Source organism: Delphinapterus leucas, chromosome 6, assembly GCF_059928025.1.
Source record: "Delphinapterus leucas isolate spDelLeu-1000000601 "Yukka" chromosome 6, BTC_Dleu_Yukka2, whole genome shotgun sequence".
NCBI lineage: Eukaryota > Metazoa > Chordata > Mammalia > Artiodactyla > Monodontidae > Delphinapterus > Delphinapterus leucas.
Genome location: NC_143134.1, coordinates 9,689,755 through 9,711,957, shown reverse-complemented (window position 1 = coordinate 9,711,957; position 22,203 = coordinate 9,689,755). Strand labels below are relative to the sequence as shown.

The 22,203-nt window shown below is 44.8% G+C and overlaps 1 protein-coding gene across 1 annotated transcript; it reads left to right on the top strand.

Moving 5' to 3' along the window:
• The first annotated feature begins 521 nt into the window (after window positions 1–521).
• CBR4 (carbonyl reductase 4) lies at window positions 522–19,784 on the top strand. The gene is made up of 5 exons (XM_022594852.3): window positions 522–798; window positions 2,378–2,498; window positions 3,235–3,371; window positions 6,105–6,239; window positions 17,292–19,784. The coding sequence occupies exons 1-5, from the start codon at window positions 657–659 to the stop codon at window positions 17,468–17,470; spliced, it is 714 nt and encodes a 237-aa protein (XP_022450560.2). The 5' UTR covers window positions 522–656; the 3' UTR covers window positions 17,471–19,784.
• The last annotated feature ends 2,419 nt before the right edge of the window (window positions 19,785–22,203 follow it).

Below are 22,203 nucleotides of genomic sequence, written 5' to 3'. Positions count from 1 at the left end.
CTCCAGACGCGCCCACGGTTTGGTTTGTTAGGCCTCACCCTGCGTGGGGCACATAAGCCAAGCTGGACAACAGGAAGACCAAGGTCTGTTGTGACGCTGACTCCGGTGTCCACTCCTTCACGGGAGGACCTCAGGTCTCAGCCAAACACAACCTGTAGAGTCCATCCCGGGTCCTAACGCTGTGATCCCCGTGACCCAACCCGGCACGGTCCTGATCTTACGACGGAACATCCAGCGTCCACGGTGTTGGCAAAGCCGGAGCCCAGGGCCCACCGACTGCAGGGCAAGCCCCACTCCACCCACCGCACCGCTACCGCTACCGCGCCCTTTCGCCGGCACCGAGACTACAAGTCCCAGCATGCAGCGCGGCCCCTTCCAGCTGGCTCTCGTTCCCAGTCTCTCTCGCCCCAGGTCTCTCCCGCCCACGCTCGCGTCCGCGGAGGGCGTGGCGCCCGTAGCCTCTGCGCACTGACGTCGGCGCGCCGACGTGACGTGCTGACGCGGCGCTCTGGGCGCCTCCGCCCTCCAGTCCGGCGGCGGGAGGCCAGGGGCGGCGCTTCGGTTTGTGGGAGCCGCTGTGATGTGAAGGCGCGAGGCCGGTGGGAAGGGCCGGGCCTTGTAGTCTTCTCCTCCGGGTCTGCGGCTCCCCGTCCCAGATGGACAGGGTGTGCGCCGTGTTCGGAGGCTCCCGGGGCATCGGCAAGGCGGTGGCCCGCTTGATGGCCCAGAGAGGCTACCGATTGGCCATCGTCGCCCGGAATCTGCAGGGGGCCAGAGCCGCGGCCGGGGACCTGGGCGGTGGGTACCGACCGGGGGCGCCCCGCCTCCGCGCGGCGAATGTGAACCGCGGCCGGTGCGGGTCCGAGAAGCCGTCGTGGGCGCCCTCCTCCCCGGGCCGGTCAGGCTCACCGTGTGGGGCGCGGGGCGGTGCGTGCCGCAGGTGCGGCGCGGCCTGGCGAGGTTTCCCGGTGCGCCTGCGTGGTCTTGCGCGTCGGTACGTGTGCGCATGCGCGGGCAGTGCCGGCCCAGGACGTTTGCGGCCCTTCCAGTCCTGGTTGTACCCGGTCTGCTTTCCTGTGCCCAAGGCACTGACGTCACTACGGTGCTTTGGTGACCATCACCAAGGGACGATGACATTTGTTCCGCCAGATTCCTTGTCATTGCACTTAAACTCTATTTACCCCCGTTTATTAGGAATGGATTGTCAGTTTCTCTGCGAATTTCAGTTTCTGGAGTGTAGGGAGACCGGGTGCTGTGACGGTCCGAGCTCGCAGCTGTTGTTGAGGTAGTAGGCGGGCCGGGAGCAGGGGCACCGGGTTCACCGTCGGGGGCGGGGGGGGGGCACCTTTACAGGAACGTCACCGACGGCTTCACCGAAGTGATTACGTGGGCCGCTGGTACGTTATGGACCAGAGAGCATCTCAGCCATGCTTCTTGCTCAGATTAAAAGGGGCGAGAACGTGGGGGTCCTTCTGGGTCACCCCACACCATCAGTGTTGGCTGGACAGGATGAAATCTGCTGGTTGGGTTTCAGGGGTTGTGGGTCCAGCCTGTCTTCAGGTAAGAGCCGAGAGAGAGGCAGATGCTCTGGGGCCTTGCATTTCCTTGAATTACGTCGTCCATGAGCGACTGACTGGTTTTCACCCAGAGAGTATCACTTCCCGGATGACCTACTGTCTTCGAATGTTTAAGGAGATAATTTTAATGTTAATGTATTAGGCAAGGTTAGCCAGAAGATAAACAATTGTTTAGTTTTTTTAAAAAAATCTACAGTTTAGAATGTTAAAGAGGTGTATTATTAAATAAAGAATGCTTTCTTTGAAGTGTAATTTTTTTGGTATTAAACACTTCAAAAAAAGTGGATATGTTTAAAAAGCAGGCAAGAGTTGTTTTTAGTAAAAAAGTTTTAGCATTTTTTTTTTAACAGCTTCCTGCTTTGTCTTATCTCTCCTAATGGTCAGGCTTGAACAATAGTCATTATAATATATGTGACATAGTTAAACAAACAGAAAAATCCTAGAGTTTATTTTAGGGCCAGGAAACCAATTCATCAAAAACCTAACCGAATTAGATGTTAAGTTTCAAAAAAAGGAATATAGAACAGAGAAAACTGTTGAATTGCATAGCATGGGGTCAGTGTCAAAGCTATAAATATTGTTAGATGATCATACAAAGTACTTTATTTCTTGTTACCCACCTGCCCCCATCCAGTTTATTAAACTGATCTCCACAAAATCAGGAATCGGGGACATAATCATGTTTTATCTCATGTTCTGGATAGAACAGATCTAGCTCATAGTAGATGCTTGACAAATGTGTATTGAATCATTTTTAAGTTATACTTTATTAGTAATTCTGATCTAATTTTGTTGTATAGGAGATCATTTGGCATTGAGCTGTGATGTTGCCAAAGAACATGATGTTCAAAATACATTTGAAGAGATAGAGAAGAACTTAGGTCGAGTTAATTTCTTGGTAAATGCAGCTGGAATTAACAGGTTGGTCACAAAGTTAAGTACATTTCTATATGTCTTTTTTTCCTTCTGTGTCTTTGAATAATATGAATTAACATATGAATTAACTTGTTTTACTTCTCATTGGAAGAAAAACTATGTATTTTGAAACTTGATCTGTCAGTCCACACACTCTTTTCATTCTTTTATATTGAGATTATAGTAAGGGTACACTTCGGTTTTAACATTGTAATCACCACCCATATTGAGCTGCAGAACTTTTCCAGAACCCCAGCAGGCTCTCTCAGTTTCTTCCCAATTATTACTTCCTTATAGGTAACCATGGTCCTGACCTCTGCCACCATATATGTTTTCTCAGTTAATATTAATGGAATCAGAGTGGGTATTCTTTTTTTTTTTAATGAATTTAGGACAGAATATTTAGAATAATATAAAAATTTACTTTCTAAGCAAGGCGTAGTGAGGCAGTTACTTCATTCAAGCTATTTTGACCACATGGCCCTACTTTGAGCAGTTAGGGGTGTGTGCCCCTCTACCTGAGTGGAGCCAGGGCCTGTCCTCCAAGGGGTCCTTTCTGGCTTATCAGTTGTTATTTTAGTGCCTCAAACCAAGTTTAAAATGTGCTGTCTAGGTGTTCTAGCTCAGATATAAAGCACTTCTTGTATTCTGCATTCAGGGAAAATGTTACATATTTCTTGACTTTTTAATTTGTTTTGTTTTATCCCAATTTTAAATTACATGGTTTTTGTTTTTTTGGTAGGGATAACCTCTTAGTAAGGACAAATGCCGAAGATATGCTATCTCAGCTTCATACTAACCTCTTGGGCTCCATGCTGACTTGTAGAGCTGCCGTGAAGACAATGATTAAACAGCAGACAGGGTCCATTGTGAATGTGGGTGAGTCTGACCTCTGTGGGTTTATTATTATCTCATGTACCATAAGAAAGTTATCAAGTAATTTGGAACATATTTACTTGTGAAACTTGGACGGAATGTATCTTTATTATCTGTAGAAAAAGGATTAGATTAACTGATTAATCGGTAAAACAGGAATCACCCATTTACATCCTTCTAGTGGTCAAGCAGGTGTTATATGAGTGACACCACCAGGTATTGGGAAAGTGACAGCACGAGCCAGGTGATACATGACAAAAGGTGCCCAGTGGGGAATGGCTCAGATCCAGCAGGTGGTTGCTGTGCACAAACATGGTGCAGTTTGGCCAGCTATTTGGATTTTTTAAGAGAAATTGGACATCCTGTTGTTTTTTTTTTAACTTTTAAAAATATTTATTTATTTATATTTGGCTGTGTTGGGTCTTTGTTGCTGCGCGCAGGCTTTCGTTGTGGTGAGTGGGGGCTACTCTTCGTTGTGGCGCACGGGCTTCTCACTGTGGTGGCTTCTCTTGTTGTGGCTCGCGGGCTCTAGGCGCGCGGGCTTCAGTAGTTGTGGTACACGGGCTCAGTAGTTGTGGGTCACGGGCTCTAGAGCGCAGGCTCAGTAGTTGTGGTGCACGGGCTCAGTAGTTGTGGCTCACGGGCTCTAGGCACACGGGCTTCGGTAGTTGTGGCGCACGAGCCTAGTTGCTCTGCGGCATGTGGGATCTTCCCGGACCAGGGCTTGAACCCATGTTCCCTGCATTGACAGGCGGATTCTTAACCACTGTGCCACCAGGGAAGTCCGAACATCCTGATTTCTACGTGAAACCGAATTTTCAAACTGGGCAAGAAATTAAAAACTTTTTGATAGTGGGGGCTAAAAAGTGATTTCTACAGTGCTTACATGGGTCACTAATAAATCTAGTTCAGAGGTCTAAGAGGAGGTTTACTTAAGAGAACAACCTTTTCAGTTTTTTAGGGTGATGTAAGTAACTCTTAGACTTCAGTTCACCTACGCACGGGGCAGACAGACTGTAGAATGTGCCTATAGACCTTAAAATGCAAAGTGGCTTGAAGTTGTATTTCAGTCTGACAGTTTGAAAATAGCAGCATGCCATCTGCCTTTTAAGTGGTGATACCGTAGAAGGCCGCAGAAGGGGGATGCTGCTCTGTTAAAGTCAGTGACCCTGTTCTTTCTAATGCAGGAGCTGTCTTTCCAAGCCAGAATATAGGGTTTATATATAGGGTTTAAAACAGAATATAAGGGTTTTTAAAGCCAGAATATAGGGGTTTTCGTTTTTGAAAATGAGGAAAGGAAAGAATACTGTGCTAATAAGAAGTAGAACATTTTTGACATTTACCCTTAAAAATGTGAGAGGTCAGTTTTCTTATAAAAGCTTAGTAAATGAGTTGACCTTTGCCTTCTAGCACAGCCAGATATGACTTGGGTTCTTGTAAGCTGGTACACTGGCCTGTATGTTTCACCTGATAAAGTGGGGTGTATTTGTTTAACTCTAAAATATCCCCCTTTTAGATATATATAAAAAGCCCATATCTGTCCTTTGTTTACATGCAAACTTTTAGACTCATGCTGAAAGTAAATAAAAATAGAGTATTGAAAATAAACTAGGGGACTCTTATCACAGAGGGGACTACTTTAAACTGCGAGAAAGTCCATTGTATTTCAGAAGTTATCACTCTGACAAGTGAACTGTAGCCTATGGCGTGAAATAAAGCTGCTGCAGCCTCATGCTCGGCCTTTCCTCTTAAGCCTGCATTGTTCTTTCTTTTTTGTGTCTCTCCTTGTTTTTCTTTCTCCCCAAACCCCTTTCTCTCTCCACGTGCGTTTCCTGTGTCTGATGTGTCTTTTCTCTCTTTCTGTGCTTCATATTTCTCTTCCTTTGTCATTAACTGGCATGGGACATCTGACGTGGTTAAATATTTTAATATTGGACTTGTTGATTATAATTTGAGAAGTATTTGGAATGTTCTCTTTATCTAAAGTTAAATTACTTTCTCAAAAATTTTCTGAGGCTCTTGATTAATTTTTATATCATAAGTATAGGTCACTGGTGGAGAAGATTGTTTCCCCACTTTCTCTTCTGCAAGAATTTATTTCCATACAGTTGATACTTGAATTATAAATTATTCTTTCATATTCATATAAATGAAGCCACCCAAGAATCTTTATAGTAGGCAGTACAGGTTACTACATCACTGAAGGTAGTAACTAAATTGCAATTTTACAGATAGTGTGCACTTGAAACTATGCTAATTTAGATTGATAGTAGTTGAAATTTAGTAAGATTTATCCTCAGATGAACTATTTTTTTTAGGTGGAAATAAATACTTATGTGTGTGGTAGAATCATAAAATGAGCCTTTATCTGACTTTTTTTTTTTTCTGGTTTTAACCTTTTCCTATTGGAAACCTTTGTAACTACTGTAGAATTTTCGTCGTGTTTGTCCTCCTCAGAGATGAGAATGGGTTCCTGTCACTTAATGGATCCGTTCTCAACCCCTGCCTGGCACTCAGGATTTCCCGTGAGCTTCTTTTGGATCCTGTTTTCTCTATGTATCTGAGCAGACTCAGACCCTAAGTCTTACTACTCAAATGACAATGGTTAGGATTCCTAATTTTAGCCAAGGACAGGGTAGAATAGTTTGTACTTTGTTTGTTTACTGTAGAGCATCTGAACATTCAGAATAGTAGCCCCATTAATTGGTTTGAATTTGCTCTCATTTCTTTTTCCAGGAAGTGTTGTAGGTGTAAAAGGCAGTTCTGGCCAGTCCGCGTACAGCGCCAGTAAAGGCGGGCTAGTTGCGTTCTCACGCGCTCTTGCTAAAGAAGTAGCAAGAAAGAAAATTAGAGTGAATGTAGTTGCGCCAGGTAAGTGGGAACTTCTTTTTTCTCTTAATGTATATGCATCTATGGCTTTTAAGACTGTTTTTGTGTCTGTAAGTACGTCGTCATCATCAGGCACTTCTCAGAGGTGCTGGGACCGGAGCAGGGGACCTGCATTGTTACTCAGTCCTGGAGCAGCGCTGCCCGGGAGGGCATGACCTTGGTCTGATGGGACTCAGGGGGCCGGGATGCTGCATCTGTACTAAAACCACAAGAGAAACTTCTCATTTAAACCAGTTGTATTTAAGTTAAGAACTCTCAAGAGCTGAATGTAAGAATTTCAAGTAAGTGGGCTGGAGAGTGCTGGTAGCATACACCCTGCAGGTGAACGGGTCCAAGTTGTGTCCCTTTGGAGAACTGTTTCCATTTTAATTATCTTTCTCCTCTTCTTGGGATGTTTCATTGATGTGCTGCTCGCTGGGATACAGCATTTGTTAATTTAGACTTTGTCAGTTTGTCAAAGCAGAACTTTCCAAGTAATGCATCTATTACCTAATGTATTCCATACGTCTAGATTAAAGAAATAACACATCTTTATATCTAAAATATCTGAATAGCTCTATAATACAATGTGCTTTTAATAACAGTGTGAACCAGAGGAGATAATCCAACAGGGCTGTGTAGATGATGTCGTTTGCACATTTCATGCAGTAATCCCCTACAATAACTGACGTACTGATGACCTCAGAGACACTGCTGGTTCGGTTCCAGGCACTGCAGTAGAGTGCATGTCACAATAAAGCGGGTCAACAAACCTTTTGGTTTCCCAGTGCACATATAAGCTATGTTTACACTATGCTGTAGTCTATTAAGTGTGCAGTAACACTATATCTGTAAAAACAGTGTTCATACCTTAATTGAAAAATATTGCTAAAAAATGCTAACCATCATCTGAGCCTTCAAGTCAAGTTGTAGTGCGGACATCAAAGACCACTGATTACAGATACCACAGCAAATACAGTAATAATGAAAAAGTTTGAAATATTTTGAGAATTACCAAAATGTGACACAGAGACATGGAGTGAGCAAATGCTGTTGGAAAAATGGCGCCAATAGACTTGCTTGATCCAAGGTTGCCCAAAACCTTCAACTTGTAAAAAAACGCAGTGTCTGCAAAGCGCAATAAAACGAGGTCTGCCTGTACTGCAGAAAGCCAGTGTTTGTACAGAGAAAGAATGATCGGAGGTCACATATGTTTGTTTCCAAAGTGGAGAAGACACCTTTCACTGGGTGTCACTGGGCCGCAGAGAGCTACCCCGTATTCACGTTAGAATTTCAACACAAAGAAAAATTTGAAGGAGAAAATATATTTTATGCAGACTCAGGAGGAAGAAACATCTTTTGAAGAGTCACTCTGGGAAGTAGTAGGTTGTAACAGTGATTTTAGCTGTGGTTGCCTCTTTAGTGAGCGAAGGGGGCACTCTGAGGCCTGCTGTGTGATGGTGCGGGGAGCAGTGGTGGCACGTGGTAACAGAAGTGAGGGCAGGCACGCACCCCGGCCACCGCAGGTTCTAGCCCGTGTGCAAGAGGTATTCCTCAGAGGAACTCAGGCTGCTAAAATCCGACCTGTTTGGGAGTGGCCGACAATGAACGTGGTTAGAGAGGTGGGAATTTAAGGAATCTTCAGGAGTAGAAGTCATGGGGCGTGAGGCGGGGGTGGGGTGGGGGGTGCACGGTGGTGGGCTCGCAATAGAGCGGGCCGCCTGTGGAGAATCCATCAGGAGCACTGGTGTTCTTGTGAAGCCTGTAGGAAGACCAAGCCAGCAGGGCGCAGGTCACCTGGAAGACAAAGCAAATGTGATGTGGGCTCAGTACCGCAGCAGTCAGAGCCTCCTGAAGAAGGCGAGGGGGGCGTTTTATAAAGTGCACCTGTTCCTTTCACTGTGCTGACTTGAGGCACTCCACACGAGTTGAAAATATTGATGGATTAAATAGGACGCAAAGCCAGTTTAGCCTGGTTGGTCTGTTACAGGTAATTGGAAAATATTGAAACAGAATGATGGGAATTATAGTTTAAGTTGCTAAAGGCTAAAGAAATTCTCCAACTTGTGCTAAGACTTTTTAAATAAATTCAAATGTACAACTTAGAGCTGGTTTGTTGCTTTTCATTGTAGTTGCCCCAGTTAGTAACCAAGTTTATTCCATTTGGTAGCCATCTGCACCCATGAACACAAAGCATTCTACAAATGACTGAAGTCCCATTTTAAACCTGGATTTCCACTGTGTGCCGAGTGACCTTCAGGGCAGAAGGGAGAGGGGGTGGAGTGACTGTGGACGCACTCCTTCAAGGCAGAGCTGCAGAACCAGCCTCCGCCTGGACCAGAACAGGCGCAGGATTAGGAGGAAAAACTTCTGCTGAAGCGCAATTCAAAAAGGTTAAATTGCCCCAGATCTCCAGTTTTAAACACACGTCTCCCTTTCTGATGTCCACACGTTTTGAGGCTCCCGGGAGTAACTGAAACAGCCAGCGAGCACGCAGGCGCCAAAAGACAGCACTGTGGGTGCGCGGAGTCCACAGGATGGTGGGGGCAGGTGCGAGCGCTTCAGAGTATGTACGTGAAAACGTATCAGGCGCTCCCAAACCTGAAAGGCAGAGTCTCCGGGACTGTCCTGTCACTCCTGTCGGAATAGGCCAGAACCATTGAGAGTGTGAGTACTAAGTACGGTACTTCTAAGATGAGTCAGAAACGTACCAGGTAGCGTCCCAAGGTGTATAAACCAGTTAAGCACATATAAAGTTAGTACTGGTCCAGTTAGAAATACAAAATGAAAATTATGGAAGCTGCCTCAAATATCTGGGGTTCCGCAAATTTACAAGCAGACCTGTGTAACAAAGTAGACTCTGGTTTTAAGAAAACATTGCAGTTCAGTATTCCAAACACAGTCTCCGGTCCCAGCGGTAACCTCAGAAATCATGTCTCTGGAGAGTAGAACCATTTATATGTTTGTACAAATTTGCAGATAACAAAATAAACAAAAAAGTAGAGAAGACCTGTCCAAGGCTGACGTTTAGTCTGTTTTTTTTTTCCAAAAGAGTTGACAAGTCCACGAATTGAGCAGGTTGATATCGGGCTGTTGGTTCTCGTGTGAGTGTGTGGCAGTGGAGCCGGTCCCAAGCTGCTCCCTGGAGGTGTAGGCAGAGCTAGGGTGGCTCACAGAGCACGGGGGAGACGAGAGCATGGCAGCGTGAGAAAGTGTGCACTTCGCCCAGCCCAGATGCATGCCAGAGTGCATGTGTGTGCGCGCACACACGATTACATATTTGTCAGACACACGTTTGTGTGTTTATCTAAAACTTATTAAAATAACTATTGATTATGCCTTTTGCTTTATGGAGAAGGAAGCCGTTAATTAGCCTGTGAATTGATACTCATAGATAAGAGTAGTTTAGAACCTGAATACTTATAAAATGATTAGAAATAATTCTAAAATGATTAGGAAAAGTTCTAAAATGAGTAGTTCTAAAATGATTGCGAAAAAAATCAAGTAATGAACTGGTGCCTAGAAAAAAATTTCTTGTACCTTATATTGTATATAAGATCTTTATTTTAAAATTTTGCACTGATTATGGGATAATGTTAGATGGACAGGATCTTAGTGATGATTTATTCTAGTCATCTTAACTGTTTAGAAGACTGGGCCCCAAGAGACAGAGTGAGTTGCCCAAGGTTCCACAGCTAGTTTTTGGTGGAACTGTTACAAAAGCTTTATCTTTTGATTGTCAGCTAATAAGCCTTAAAAATTATGGCCCCTTAAATTTGTTTTATATCATTAAAAGATTTAGGTCTTTTTGTTCTTTTGCTATTATGTTCTAAAATATCTGGAATCTTCCAATTTTATAACTTTTACCTTTACATTATTTGCCTTTTGACAAATTACTAGTTGATAAAAATAGCCTGGATTAGTTAAGAGACTAATAAAAAGGTGCTAAAACTCAAATCTGCATCATCATTCATTAGCTGGTGCGATAGGAGGTTTGCTTAGTGGTTTGTTGAGGACAGCGAGCGTTCTCCTGTGTCTCTGCCAGTCGCCATGGGACCTTTGACCCAGCTTGCTGCGGGCACTGGGGCTGGCCCGCGGGGGGCTCGTAAGGCCACCCTGGCCGCTCTGCTCCGTGGGCCCTAGAGCTGGTGTTGCGTTTGGCACCAGTGCTGAACCAGCAGGGACCAGGGAATTGTTGGAATGTCCTGGCAGGCCTCTTGGTCTACAGCGTTCCATCGTCCCAATTCATTGTTTAGTCAGAGACCAGCTGAGTTCAAGCATTCCAAATCCATGAACATTTGATAAATGACTCGATTTAGATACATTCATTTTTGGGGGGAAAAAAAAATCTCAAAGCTGCATTGTGGTCTTGGCACTGCTTTCTGTGTGTGTGTGCTTTGTGCAACCCGATTGATTTTCGTGTTAGCTGAGTTTAACCATGTATAGAGTAGATGATTTATGGTTTGGGGCAGCATGTATGTGCTTCTCTCTTTTTTAGGGATTGCAGTAGTGTGGGTGATGAAGAGTTAACTCTAGGTCACGATGATCTCGAAGCTGGATGGTTTCAGGGTAGTGCAAGTGTTCCTAATCCCGATTCTAATCATCAATTCAGCAGACTTCCTGAGTGTCTCCTGTATATGAGCGCTGGCAACGCTCCAAAATTAGACACGAGTAAGCTATTTCTGCCACAAGGAAAGAAGTACAGTGGGAAAGACAGGTGTATAGACAAATAATTACAGTGCCATGTGATGAATGCCAAGCAGGTACCCCTGTGATGCTATGGAAACGCTGGAGAAGGAATGCTTAATTTTGTCAGGGTTAATTAGTTGTCAAGGCAACAGGCTAAATAGTTCAAATCCAGTTTGTATATAAAGGGAAGTTTTATGAGTGTTAGGGATGTGTGTTTGTATAGCCTTTCCTAAAGATCTTACTTTGTAGTGCAGTTTACACTGAAGGAAAGAAAAATCCTGTTGCTAAAAAATGTGGACACTGAGTAGGGTGACCCTTATTATCTTGGCTGTAGTGTAATATATTATATTGGCTGCGCTATAAGCATGGTATGAACATGCTTCACTAATTAGAAGCAAAGTACAAATTGAAATGGTAGCATTAAATCGAGTCTATGGACTATTAACTTTATTTTAGATAGTAATTTCTACTAGATTCTTCAGATCCTTTAACGGAGTTGATAAACATCAGAATTGATATGTTTATTTTTAATGTTAGTTTTCCTCGTCATCTGCAAATGGAGTTTCCAATTAAGTTAAAAACAGTTAAAAAGCAAATCATAATAGGAAAAACAAGGGACAAGCACAATAATAAATTAGGCTATCATTTGCTGCCTAATATTTTTAACTTTTTAAAGATGAATTAGTTGCTAAGTTTTGGTATTACATTAACTATAAATTTCTCATCATGGATAAATGTTACTGATTGGAAAATATTGAATATGAGAAACAGAATATTTGATAAATTGAAACTATATTGGATACAGTGCTTTTTTTTTTTTTTTTTTTTTTTTGCGGTACGCGGGCCTCTCACTGTTGTGGCCTCTCCCGTTGCGGAGCACAGGCTCTGGACGCACAGGCTCAGCGGCCATGGCTCACGGGCCCAGCCGCTCCGCGGCATGTGGGATCTTCCCGGACCGGGGCACGAACCCATGTCCCCTGCATCGGTAGGCGGACTCTCAACCACTGCGCCACCAGGGAAGCCCAATACATTGCTTTTAAAAATGTGTTTTCAATAGATAACACAAACATGTACAAAATTCAAAAGTACAAAAAGGCATAGAGTGAAAAGTGAGTCTTCTCTAGCCATTCAGTTCCTTCCTCAGAGGCAACCAACCACAGTCAGCTAGTTCTCTCTGTATTTCATATATAAGTCAGTAGAGCATATATATATATACTGTCGACTGAAAAAAAAAGCACAACCTAAAAATTGAGAATTAGGTTTTATTTGGCAGACTTTCTGAGGGCTTAAGCCTGGGAGGCAGCCTCTCAGACAGCTCCGAGGGGCTGCTCCCAAGTAGAGGAGTTGTTGCAACAAAGGCCACGTAATCGGAACATCAAAAGATGACTGTTAATTAAAGAAAACCAGACATCTCAAGTTAAGGAATTTAGCGCTTTTCTATGTATGGAAAGATGCAAGAGTCTGGGCTCACTGAAATCATTCCTTTGATCTGCACCTCAGCTCTCTGGGGCCAGTGTCGTGTGCTTTCCTATCTGTCCCATCCTGAGTCCCCTCAGGGCTCACCGTTGGGGGCAGCTGTAGTGGCTTGATGGCTGCAACAGCCTTTGTTTACTTTTTTTTTTGGTGCCGAGGCTTGTGGGATCTCAGTCCCCAGACCAGGAATTGAACCCATGCCCCCTGCAGTGGAAGCACAGAGTCCTAACCACTGGACCACCACTTTGTTTACTGATATGGCAGGCAACGTTTTTCATTCACAATACATATTTTTAAGAAAACACAAATTGATCATACTATTCACAATGTTCTGTACCTTGCTTTACTCATAGAACAATCTATTCTGGAGTTGATTCCATATAGAGAACTGCTTCACTTTTTAAAATAACAGCTCTATGGAAATATAACTCACGTACCTCATAATTCACCCATGTAAAATGTCCAATTCAGTGGGTTTAGTGTAGTCACAGATTTGTTCCATCATCACCCTGTTACATTTGAGAACATCGTATTTTCATCATCCCAAAAGAAACCCTGTAGCCGTGAGCATTCACTCCCCATTTCCCTCCAGTCTCCCCAGCCTTTAGCACCCACTCATCTACTTTCTGTCCCTGTCATACGAAGTGTGGTCTTTTGTGACTGCTTCGCTATTTTTAATGGCTGAGTTAAAAGACAATAATGTCTGTTTTATGGGTGCACTGTAATTCATTTAACCTGTGCCTCTCATTGGGCACTTCGGTTGTTTCTGATCTTTTGCTGGTCCGACTAGTAATGCAGTGACAGTACTTGTAAGTGATTTATTTTGTACATGTGTGAGTATATATATGAGTGTCATCTTGGGACTGAACCTGCCAGGGCTCAAAGGGTACGTGCCCTTAACGTCTGGACAGAGATGGCACAGCAGTCATGTATTTCTACAGGGCACCCTAAGTGTTTTGCTCCCTCTCCTCCCTTTTTTTAGTTGCAGAGCTTTTATGTTTACTCCTGGGACAAAGTCTTGCTGGCGGATGCTTGCAGAAGCGTGCAGCTACTTTAAACAGATATCGCTTTAGGTGCTGTTGTGCGCTGTTCAGTGTGGTGTTGATTTTTTACACTGCTTCCCTGTACACTTTTACAAGCGTAATATTAGAACATACACATTTGTTCTGGTTAAAATCTTGGTCTAGATTTTGGCAACAGCCTTGTTTTATCTCCCTAAAAAAGTGTCTTGGATTATTTTAATTCCTTCTAGGTCCTAGGAACTTATATCAGAGAATGGACATGTAAGCAGAGAGCCATATTAGACAGTGCACATCCCACAATTGGTAGTACTGGTGTCTAAAACTGGCTAAAGCCCTGGCGTCTTATTTAGATATAAGCTCTCTGCTGTATATCAAAATATTTAAAACTAAAACAGTCATATGGAAGTGAGATGCTGTTTATTTATACTCTATAGGTAGCCAAAAATGGGTCAAGGAAGTACATTTCCTTGGGAGCTGACCAAATATAAGCTCTCACTGGACGAGAACCACACACTTGCTTTTCTGAGAAAGGGTATCCTGTTCCTAAAGAGCTCCTGTCTCTCAGAAGTGTACTGAGCGTGCCATCACCGATGTGGAACTGCACCAGCGGTGTCCTGTTCTGTTAGCCGAGCGCCTGTTGCTCAGTTATCTCTCTGGCTTAAGGAGTGACAGCTTTGCAGCCCGCCGAAGCCTCTAACTCCCATAGGTGATCCACAGTGACGCCATCTGTGGACAGTGACACCAACTGGGAGTTTGTAATTTTTATAACCCAGCTTGAAAGGTGTTGTAAATATATATGTAGTAAAGTGAGTAGTAAAGTGAAATTTCCAGAGCTTTATAAATAAAGTGGGAGAATGCTATGGGAGAGCATCCTCTGGGGCCGAGGAGAGATCATAAATTGGGAAACAACACAAGCACAAAAACGGGTGTGTGCAATGTTTACAAACGACTAATATCTCTGCTCAGGTCCCACGAGATCTGATAGAGAGTCTAGGAGACTTTATATGCAGTGCCCTGGTTGTGGATATATTTATAATTCAGGGTCATGGAATTCATGAGCTGTAGCATAAAATGATAGTGAAATTTGGTAGAGCCTGGACTACTTTATCACTAGAGACTAGCTTCATGTTTTTTTTGGATTTCTGATAAATTAGGGGACGATATATATGAATTTGAAGAAGCTGCAGATAGAGTTTTAGTTTTAGTAAAACCGCTCTGCGTGAGACTAGTGGTGGATACATGATGTGATGCATTTGTCGGAACATAGTCCTGTCCAACCCAAAGGGCTTCCCCTGGGGTAAACCATGACTTCACTTAATAGCGTGTGAGTGTTGGTTCACCAGATGCAGTGTGCTAAAGCAGGGTGTTAATAATTGGGGGGGTGCAGGGGGAAGGCAGTGTTTTATGAGGCATGTGGGGACTCCCTCCACTTTCTGATCAGTTTTTTTGTAAACCTACTCTAAAAAATAAAGTCTATTAATTTAAGAAGAAAAAAAAAAGCTGCTGACAGTGAGAGGACGGTGCTTGCGCTTGGGACAGGTTCCTGCTCTCTGTATCCGACATCGTGGTCCGGGAGGAGAAGCCAGCGTTGGGGACGGCTTCTCTCCCTCTCAGCCTGGCCTCCGCCCCCCACTGCACTTTTAGGCTTTCAGCGCAGAGTCCAGTGCTGGCCGGCAGCTGTGCTGTGAGGCCTGTCCGTCCAGCTGTCTGTTCCCAGAGAGGCCCTGGAACTCCCCCTGTGAAATGATGCCCTGATCCTCCACTTGGTGGGAGCAGTCGAGGGAGAGCCGGCCCGTGGGGCGGGGGCCCGAGCAGCCTGACGCTGTGCTGGACCCGCGGGCTCCGCTCTCTCCTCGACAGATCTGAGCCCTCACGGACATGAGTCCAGGCCGTGGTGTCGGACGAGGCCTGTCTCCTGTCAGAAGCACGCGTGTGTCAGTCTGTCTGCTGCGGTGGCTGGCTCCCGTGGCTGGCTCTGGAGGACCGGGTCTGTCCCACGGCCACATCTCTGTGGCAGAGGCCTGCCTTCTCGCCGTTTCACTGCCTGAATCTCCCTTCCTGTCTGCAGTCTGCCTTTCCGCACCTCGCGCCCTGTTCCAGATCTGCCTTTTTCCCAGGGTGAAAACACTTCTGGTGGCCTCTCACAGACCGTGTGGCCTTACATTCCCCCAGAAGCTGGGCACCTCAGTTCCCTTCAGCACAGCCTGAGTAACAACCCGGATGAGCATCCACCGGTGCTTGCTGAACAGGAGCTCTTCCAGCCACGCGGCTGCAGTGTAAGAACTGGGGGTCTTTGAGGGGAAATACGACGACCCATGACGAGGCATACCTTCATCCTGGAATCGTAGCTATGTAGAGCTGAAGTCTGTCATTCTCAGTCTACTGCCCCTGTTTTACGAGACAGGAGCAGCCTGCAGTTTAGATGGTGCGTGCTGCCCAGCTGTTAGCTTGCCGAGTACAGCAGAGCGGGGGACGGAAGCTAGTGGGGGGTGTCCTCACCCAATGCCCTGCTTGCCACGAAATGCCACCTCTGAGAAGACGTCAGCAGAGCCACCTAGAAGTTGAGCTAACCGGTAGTCACGAGGTCTTTCTTGCAGCGCGTTTTTACTGTAGTTTATTAAGGTCTGTTTTGTTTTTTAAGATTAAAATGCATCATTGATTTTCTGCCGAGGGTTGAGAGTTAGTGGGGAAATATTTTATGCCAATTTTGCTAGAATTCAAAACAACCTTAGAGTAAATAATTGTATCATGAACTCTTTGAGAAGATGACCTGGATATTTAAATGTTAGATTCGTGATTTATTCAGTCGACGTTGTAGGCATGTGAAGTGCGTTCTCTCCCTGATTCACTTTCTGAGGCACCTTTGACCCTGAAGTGTGTCCAGAGGCTTCGGATCCAGGAGCCCTGCGACCCTGCTTGTTGGGTAGCCGCAGCCCGTGCAGTACTGGGATCTTCCTGTAGGTGGAGCTCCGCTCACAGCGCACCCATGACGCGGTTTCATCCCAGTTGTACTTTGCCTTCTTTTTTAAGTCTAAATGATGAGTAGCGTACAGAATACTGATTATAGAAGTTATTGGTAATATGTATTAATATGTATCAGACTAATCTCACAAGATTTCCTTAATAGATATGCAGTTCTTCTGTGCTATGAACCATTTAGAACTGGTACTCCGTATATTATGTCACTTTAACTACAGCTCTTGCTACTTGAGAACATGTTCTCTGCAAACCTTATTGCACACAGCACTGCCGTGTTAACTTTAAAATTTAAAAATTTTCTGTGTATACTTGCATCAGGATTGGATAATTCCATTAGACTTTTTTTCTTATAGGAACATTGGAAATACTGGTCTTTCTAATCCTCAGCTAGCTTAGATATAGCACATGAAACTAATTTTTGTCAGAACTGCCAAATCAGGTCATGTGACCATGTTTGTGATGCTTTCCTTCCCTCTACTCCCCCACTCCACCCCTAATCAAGTGAAAATTAATCACTTGTGTGGTTCTTTGTGTTCACCTCTATCAGGATATTCACCCAAGTTCCTTTTGTTATAATTAGGGGTGCAAGTGAGTGTTTCCTCCCTAGGTTACAGGTTCCTTAAGGAATGGAATTTTTATTCATGTTTATATCTATCCAATCGTATTGTGCTACGAGTTGGGTCAAATATTTTAGTGTTCAGTAAATGTTCATTGGGTTAAATTGAATAAAAATTGAGTACTTGGGTACTGATTGCTAGCAAAACTCTGTATTTCCTAAGCAAGGTTTATTAATCATCTCAAATTTTCAGCAGCGAATTTATTTTTTTTGAAATTGAGCAAGTGTCTTAGTGTCTGCCCTTTTCAACTGAATGAGCAAACATTTCTCTTTCAGGATTTGTTCATACAGATATGACGAAAGACTTGAAAGAAGAACATTTAAAGAAAAACATCCCTCTTGGGAGGTTTGGAGACCCCCTTGATGTGGCCCATGCAGTCGTGTTTCTTTTAGAGTCTCCGTACATTACAGGGCACGTCCTGGTGGTGGACGGAGGCTTGCAGCTCACCATGTAGCCGACTGATACAGCTATTATTAGAGTCAAGGGCACACACTGTTATACCTGCATTCGCTAATCAAACCTACTGATGCTACAAATGTTGATTTCCATCTTTATGTGAATATGTCTGTAGAGGACAGTATGTGACCAGCTGTGCTTTCTAAATGACACGTACCTTCCAGGCTGCAGCAGTGTTACTGTGTAGTCGCCCCTCGGTACCCACAGGGATCTGCCCTAGGAGCCCCAGAGTCTTCAGATGCTCTGGTCCCTTACATACCGCAGCCTGCATAGTATTTGCATATAACCTACGTATACTTTAAATCATCTTTAGATTATGCATAATACCTAACACAGTGTCAATGCTGTGTAAATAATTGAAGTACAGTGGAAATGCAGTGTATTTTTGGAATTTGTGGAATTTTTTTTTTAATATTTTCTATCCGTGATTGGTTGAATATGGATGTGGAAGTCATGGATGCAGAGGGCTGACTGTATAGGCATTTTGCAAGTGATATAAACAGGTGTTATCTTAATTTATACATTTTGTGGCAAAAGTGGGAAAAATTATGTGGTCTGATTGTCATTAGTTGTTTCGTTGTATCAGGCTGAATACTCCAGAAGTTAACCCTGGAGGCCATTGCCAAAGTAAGAGTATTTACAGGGCATGGGTAGGTGTCAATACCTTAGCAGCCCTGCTAGAGTTAAACATTGTATCCCTTTTTCCCCTCGGACAGTCATTTGATTTACAGGTTGAAAATGAATGTGGAGTTTGGTTTCTTTGAGTGGCATTGCTCCTCCTTGAGCCACTGGGCACAATAAACTGCAAGTGCAGTGTGGACGGTTGACCCATCCTGTGGAAATTTTCAAAGATAGGGTTAACCCTTACTGTTTTAATACCTGGTACAGTTGTGAGCTGCATAGATCTCATCAACTTAGGAAGTGGAAGTGTTTTGTTTTTTGTTTTGTTTTTTTAAATCCACAAAAACAGTTTAGCAGGCTACTTAAAAACAGCAATAATAATATTCTTGCCTGACATTTTAGAAAACTAATAATTATGAACAACCATAAATAAGTAAATATGCAGTAACAGTGAGTTAAATGTCTTTACAAGGAACAGGTTAAGCATTAGTCTTAAAAGAAGATGTTTGCCTGAGATTAGAGAGGAAGACGCAAACTGAGTGAAAACATCAGATGACGTCTACTTTGCATTGAACTGTTTTGTGGGGAATACTGTGATCATTTTAAATGTCACTGGATTCATGTTGATTTTTATAATTTGTCATTTTAAAATGTTTTAAATATTTATTGCACCTTAAACAGCAATCTTTTTACAGTTTTATTGGAGCCGAAATGATTTTATGTAAACAGATTTAATTTTGTATTGAAAGTCAGTGCAAACGTATTAATAGGATATATTAAATAAATGCAGAGTAATAAAAGTAAAATAACAAAGTCAAATCTGTGTTCCAAATTAAGATTCCTGATTCCTTAAAAATTCTTTTGCGCTGATCTTCAAAATAGCCTTCTTTACTTCGATAAGTCTGTTTAGGACGTGGGCAAGCCAGTTAAGTGTAAGTTACTATTGTAACCGGACGGTTTGCTCACCGCAGACACGGCGGTGCACAGACCGCGCTCAGGCGTGCACAGTGCCCGGCGCTCGCAGGGAAGCAGCGGTCGGGGCGGTGTCCGGCGTCCTGCGCACGGAGCACGCGCTTCTCCAGCGCCGCCTGCCCGCAGGCCTTGCTGGGCGGCCACGGGCCAGCGCCCTTCTCAGACTCCCGTGCTCCAGACCCCGTGGGGCCTCCTCGGCTGGTGGTCGGCAAGGAAGCAGGTGTCACTGGAACGAATGGCACTGAGGTGTGGCTTACGGATGGATTTAACCTTCAAGTGTGTATATTCACACGTCAAGACATGACCCCTTTTGAAGCGTCCACCCGCTCCCGCCCACATCGAACTTCTGTAAGGTGGAGCGAGGCCTTAAACAGGTGCAGCCAGCCGCCCCCGCCCCGCAGGTGACGTCTCCATCAGCTCCCACCGCCTGGGTGGGACGTGTTTCGTGCTCTCATCCTGGCGCTGAAATGGGTTGCCAGCTGTTGCTCATATTCAGAGATTCAAGAACTTCAGCGAATTCTTAACAAGATAACTCAGCTGCAGCTCTTATGTGGCTCTTAGGAGCCTGCAATCCAGTCTGTGTTGAGTGCTTGTTAGGAAGTGGTTTATGGTTAAAGCCAGTGTTAACATGTTTGCATGGGACGTTTTTAAATTTGTGCTTTTCATATTTTTTTCATATTCCGTTTTTTAAAAAATAAATCTATTTATTTTTGGCTGCATTGGGTCTTTGTTGTTATTCGCGGGCTTTCTCTAGTTGTAGCAAGCGGGGGGCTACTCTTCGTTGTGGTGCACGGGCTTCTCATTGCAGTGGCTTCTCGTTGCAGAGCACGGGCTCTAGGCGCCTGGGCTTCAGTAGTTGTGGCACGAGGGCTCAGTAGTTGTGGCTCGCGGGCTCTAGAGCGCAGGCTCAGTAGTTGTGGTGCACGGGCTTAGTTCCTCCGTGGCATGTGGGATCTTCCTGGACCAGGGCTCGAACCCGTGTCCCCTGCATTGACAGGCGGATTCCCAACCACTGCGCCACCAGGGAAGCCCCCATGTTCACTTTATAAGAGGGTTTTAAACTGCTTTCTAAGAGAGAATTATATGTTGTAAATTTCAGGGCAATAATTTATGTGAAGAAGATGATTTAATGTGTATGCTTCTGTTATCTGGAATAAAGGGAGAAGATTACTCTGGACATTCAAGAGTTATGCCTTACATTGCTGAAACATTTTTCCAAGCTTTTTAGATGGAAGTATGTGTAAGTTGAAAGGTCCTACCACTGCCCTAACTTGACAAACATACTACAAAGTATTTAATAATTTTTAAGTTTCTTTTATATTAATTTTATCTTTCAATTACATTGCAAGCTCCTGAGGGTAGAAACCATACGGTGTTTTCATTCTTTTCATTTTAGTTAAATAACTCCGTAAATGTTGGTTGAATACCTACTAAGTGTCTTGTGCATCTTTTGATCCCTCCACCTTACCCACTCAGCTCTGAGAACATCTGGTACATCCCAGAACTACACTGATAAATCCTTTTATGTTTTGATTCAACGTCAACAGTCATTAATTACATTGTGCTATAGTGGAGGGAGGGGTGGGTCATTGAAATATTAATACATCTGTTCCCTCAGTACACATCCTGGAATATTCTGTGACTCCTTTTTTTGGCCATTTATCTCTGACTTTGATGCTTACTTTCAATTTATAACTGAATTTGAAATGCTAAGCCAATCAACTATTTTCTCTTAGGCAACATGACTGACTTGGAGGAATTACCACCAGTTTAATTTGGAACCCTTGGACTAATAATCCAAATGGGGGGCTATTGGTATCACCTGGAGAATATTTTTTCCTCCCAAATTTAAACACAAGTCAGGAGCCCTGTCCCTGGGAATTTTGCTATGGGTAGGGCGGGGTGAGGAAAATGTGGAGGTGCTTTTAGGAAAAGTTTTCAGTGATGCACAATGTTCATTACTTCATTAAATGAGTATTTATTCATTCATTCCTACTGCACACCAGACACTGCTAGTCATGGGAGGTATAGTGGAAACGAACCCTGGTTCCCTGGAGCCCACAGGCTAATTGGTTTTCGCCGTGGGCAAGCGGACCTTAAACCATCACCAAACGTCGGATTACAGCTGAGGTGAGCACGGGAAGAGCGGGGAGCTCTTGTTGCCACTGAACCCTCTTGCTCTCTGGGGTTTGAGCTGCCCTGGAAGGTCAGGAGGGGCTTCTCTGGGGCAGGACAGTTGAACTAAAAGTGAAGCCTTCGTTCAGAGGGAGCAGCGCGTAGTGCTACTCTGGGGAGAGGGAAGATGCCGAGTTCGATTTTAACCAGGCTGAGTTGAGGTGTCTTGCCGATACCTAAGAGGAGACCTCAAATACGCATGCGTGAGGACCTCCCGGGGTTGGGGGCGTGGGGGCAAAGGGCGCACGGTGACTCGCCTCCGCGTGAACGGTAATTAAGGAGTGAAGAGCGTGCCCAGGTGAGATCGCGGAGTGATGAGCTGACGCTGGCAATTGTAGATCCGTGTAGCACCTGACAGGTGCTGCGTACAGTCCAAAGGGAGGGAGGGAGAGAAGGAGGGGCGCCCGGGGGAGACAGGTGGGCCCGGGAAAGAGCCTGAGACGCGCTGGTCGGCGGTGGGTGGGAAGCAGGAGACGCCGGTCCTCAGGCGGCCGCCGCCGCCGCCGCCGCCGCCGCCGCCGCCGCCGCCGCCGCCGCCGCCGCCGCCGCCGCCGCCGCCGCCGCCGCCGCCGCCGCCGCCGCCGCCGCCGCCGCCAGGTTTTCTGGAAGGAAGGCGTCCTGAGTGTCGGCTCTGCTGGACTCGGTGAGTCGCGAGTAAAAAGGGGCTCTAGTGACGCGGGGATCTTTGGTTATGTGAGCAAGAATGAATTTGCGGATTGGTGGGGACAGAAGGCAGAAGCTTGTGGGGGAAGAAATTAATTTGGGGCTTTACTTCACATTACAAAGATCAGTTCGGCAAGGAAAAAAGCTTTAAGTGTCAAAATGCTTAGCAGAAAATACAGCTGACCCCTGAACAACGCGGGTGTTAATCTGCGTATAACTGTATCCCCAGCTCCTCCGACCATGGGCCGTGTGGTAACTTTAGCGTTTACTACTGGCAAGCATCTGCGTGCAAGCGGAGCC

What these genes read in the sequence shown, in the direction of transcription:
- CBR4 (XM_022594852.3), top strand. Translation starts at nt 657, where the DNA reads ATGGACAGGGTGTGCGCCGTGTTCGGAGGCTCCCGGGGCATCGGCAAG. An exon ending in AGGGTCCATTGTGAATGTGG is followed by an intron (nt 3,372 to 6,104) that starts GTGAGTCTGACC and finishes TTCTTTTTCCAG; the next exon opens with GAAGTGTTGTAGGTGTAAAA. An exon ending in AGTGAATGTAGTTGCGCCAG is followed by an intron (nt 6,240 to 17,291) that starts GTAAGTGGGAAC and finishes TTTCTCTTTCAG; the next exon opens with GATTTGTTCATACAGATATG.